The 3789-nt window shown below is 37.1% G+C and overlaps 1 protein-coding gene across 1 annotated transcript; it reads right to left on the bottom strand.

Annotated features, from left to right (window-relative positions):
- Window positions 1-547: 547 nt before the first annotated feature.
- LOC114623473 (olfactory receptor 5AN1-like) lies at window positions 548-1486 on the bottom strand. The gene has a single exon (XM_028770144.1). The coding sequence runs from the start codon at window positions 1484-1486 to the stop codon at window positions 548-550; it is 939 nt and encodes a 312-aa protein (XP_028625977.1).
- Between the last annotated feature and the right edge of the window lie 2303 nt (window positions 1487-3789).

The following is a 3789-nucleotide window of genomic DNA, read 5'->3' as shown; positions in this document are numbered from 1 at the left end:
TTAACTTACCCAATAGCTGGTGGAAACAGGGCATGACATGTAACTTGATAGATGGTTAATGTTGATTTGCCTTTGAAACACTTTAACTATCAGAAGTAGTTCTTTTCCAGGAGGCACAGCCAAACCAATGATCATTTTATTCCTTCAAACAGTAAGCACTTTGTTCAGAAACAAAGAACAACTATTGTCTTCAACAGGTCTTCAGACATACTGGGATCTCTGTGAGACAAGTTTTGTGGACCTAGGGATATTCAGCTATGTGTCTTCTCTAAGAAAAAAGGCCCAGGGATAAGCAGTCTTCAATTGTAGCAGTAAAAAGTTATAAAGTTGGAAGTTTCACAAATACTGTACATATTTAATGAAAGATGAGGCTATTTGTGATGTAAGACTAAAAGAAAGAACCTCCAGGACTTACAAGGATGCTATGTGAGTAGCACTGAATCCGGTATGGTCTATATTGCCATACAGTCTATAGCAAGTTGAATCTTTGTTAATTGTAAGTAAGTATTTTGTAGGGCAAATCTGTCAGAAATTTCAGAATCTTTTATTAGTAGCATCTCATCTTCCTTTGTAGCCTCTTTACAGCATCTCTGATTTCCTTGTTCCTCAGACTGTAAACCAAAGGATTCAACATGGGAATCATCATAGTGTAGAAGACAGATGCAAATCTGTCAAAGCTGGAGGATCCACCAGAGCTGGAACTCAAGTAGACAAAGACACTGGAGGTGTAGAATAGGGAAACAGCTGTCAGGTGAGAAGCACAAGTGTTAAAGGCCTTGGACCTGCCCTTAGCTGAAGTGATCTTCATGATGGACAAGACGATATAGCCATAGGATATCATGATGGCTAAGGCATTTGAAAAGCCAAAAAACATTGTTAATATAGCAAGAAGAACCTGTGCAAAAAGAGTATCAATGCAGGATAGATTTAGCAGCTGGGGCATATCACAGAAGAAATGTCTAATGACATTAGGTCCACAGAAATGAAGCTGCAGCAAGGCACACACCTGAGATAGAGAACCTATAAGTCCTGCCGTATAGGTTCCCATCACCATCCGAGCACAAAGGCTGGGTGACATGATTGATGAGTAGAGAAGAGGGTTACAAATGGCAGCATACCTGTCATAGGCCATGGCTGTCATGAGGCAAGATTCACTCAGCCCCATAGTGGAAAACACAAAGTATTGAACTATGCAGCCCACAAAGCTGATAGTTTGCTTTTCCTGGAAGAAGTTGGAAAGCATCTTTGGGACTGTAGAAGTGATATAGCAGATGTCTATAAGTGACAGATTACTGAGGAAGAAGTACATAGGTGTGTGGAGGCAGAAGTCCATCCTTATTAAAACAACAAGGGACAGGTTCCAGGTCAGCGTTGCAATGTACAGGATGAGGAACATAACAAAGAGCAGTGCTGTGATTTGGGGGAAATCAGAGAATCCTAGGAGGATGAATTGTGTGATCTCAGTAATGTTTCTTCCTTTAATCATCGCCTCTGTGATCCTAGTTAGTATTGTGGAAGAGAAAAAACCATATCATTCGCTCAAGTGAAATAATAACATTTTCTATGTTTTTCCTTGAGTCTGTAGTGGGAGAAACCCTCCATTGCCTTTGCACAGTAAGTACCCAGTGTTTCTTCTCCAACTGTTAATGAAAACCTGATCAATTTCTATATCTTATCTGATTAATACAATGTCATGAAGATTTAAGGAGATATTTAAAAGATCAACTGGAAATATTTATTAATGTACCCTGAAATTTCTGAGCTTATGAACTAGAAGGCACGTATGATTGAAATAAGTGGCTTTAGTAGGTTGACATTTCTGAGTGTAATTGCTGCTTCAGACCCATGACAATGTAGGTGTTATTCTTTCAAAATAAATTTGAAATCAAATTATTTTATATCCAAGAGTATGATCTTAGTGATTTTATTATCTTTTTTATTTAGGGAAAGTTCCTCTATTCATAAGAATTTCTCAAATACTTTCTAATATATTTAAACAAAATTTTGAAAGTAGTCTGGAATATTATATAATTTATATAATTTGTGATAGAATTATTCATGCGTGCCCAATAGAATCATGGACAAAATCTTGGGCAATCTTCCTATGAAACACCCAATCTGGAAGTGAGTAGTTCATTCTTGGCTTTAAGGAAGGATTATCTCAGTTTCATGGTGTTTTTTGTTTGTTGGACAACACAATAGCAGGAATATGATCAATGGTTCAGAATAAGAGATTTTGTTGTGATGCTCTTTGCACTATGAATTTGTCTAAGCTGTTTACAATAACTAAGGTTTCTCTTTTCCTAATATACTGAGTGTTAGTACTGTTGAACCCAAGTTTCCTGGGAGGATTGTAAGCATCCCAGACACACTGACTTCAAGTCTTTAGTTCAGGGAAACTCTTGATCCATCAACTGCAATAGATTTCATCGTTTTGTTAAATTTCACTCTGGTACAAAAAGTTTTTCATCATTCCAGAAGAGACTGGGGAAATGTGGATTCTTATTTTTATTCCCAGTAATTTTTTTTGGTAATTTTTCATTTCAGTAAAGCAGTAATTCTGAATATACTCACTGTCTTTGATAAATATGTTCTCTGAGTTCACCATCTCTCTGGACAGCTAGAGAAGAAAAGTTTTATGATGTAAACTTTGGATGGAAAATTCATTAGGTACAAGTATACTAATGGAAGTGTTCCCCATGCTGACCTCACAAAGATGTGATCAGTTTGAGGTGTGTGAGGCACAAAACCACCTGAAGCAGAGAATGTTATTGAGTAAGAAATGATTCAAGTTAAAGAAGCCAGAAGGGTGATGTCCAGACCCATGCTATCTGCTCCTGTTGTCTGAGTTTGTGTATCTGCTTTGTCATCCTGGTGGTCTCAGACTTACCATGACAACCAAGGAAAACAAAAAGCAGTTTGAGGGCTTCCAAAAAGACAAACGAAATTACATGAGTACTATGTTGTTCCTTTAAGACTTACCTTACGTCTAGCTAACCAAAAGTTATGGATCAAGCTGTGTATTTCTACACAGATCAAGTTCTTATTCTTAAAGCAGAATTCTGAAGAGGAAAAACAAAATATTATTATCCCAATGATGAAGAAAAGAGGAAGCATAGGCAAGCATATTTTTTATCTCAGCAAACTTTCCTGAAACAAAGTTAAGTTTCTTTCTTTCTTTTTTTTTTTTTTAAGTCTGGTCTCTCTGGAAGCCTTACACAACTGTCAGGATTTACATTTAATGTTTCTTTTGGTTAAGGATCCCCTTATCCTCTCATAACACCTGTTACCAAAAGAAGGTAATGGATTTTACTGTCAGATATTTAATAATTCAATACTCATCTATGCCCCAGATCAATTCCGTATTTTTATATTTAAGATATTCCTACTCTATGAAAGTCAAAAAACTAGGTAAAAAGGGAGAAATGACATTCAGGTTAAGGAAATCAGAGAGATGTATGGGGGATGGGTGGAGGTTAATTTCTAAAAGCCTTGTCTCATATACGTCCTACTGTAAAAGCTGCATGGGTCTTGAGATAACAGATTCCAGCTCAAAGTCTATACAATTCGCACCCCAATCCAGGAAGAAGATGTGATTCTTCTGGAAGATTCAAATTGCCTATTTATCTTTCTATGTATTTTCTAATTAAGCATAATTGCTCTCCCAAATTGATGGTTTCGGCCGTGGACTTGGCTGTCCATTTACAAAGGGTGAGACTTCCACACTTAGTATCCTGTAGAGAGCGATAGTGGAAGGAGAAACCAATTAGAGAGAATGCACTACAGACA

The sequence above is a fragment of the Grammomys surdaster genome, unplaced genomic scaffold, assembly GCF_004785775.1.
Source record: "Grammomys surdaster isolate TR1022 unplaced genomic scaffold, NIH_TR_1.0 198, whole genome shotgun sequence".
In the NCBI taxonomy this organism is placed as follows: domain Eukaryota; kingdom Metazoa; phylum Chordata; class Mammalia; order Rodentia; family Muridae; genus Grammomys; species Grammomys surdaster.
The sequence above is the reverse complement of the archived record's forward strand: the minus strand, read 5'-3'. Positions and strand labels throughout refer to the sequence as shown.

Coding starts and splice junctions, on each gene's coding strand:
- LOC114623473 (XM_028770144.1), bottom strand. CDS start 1,486: ATGATTAAAGGAAGAAACATTACTGAGATCACACAATTCATCCTCCTA.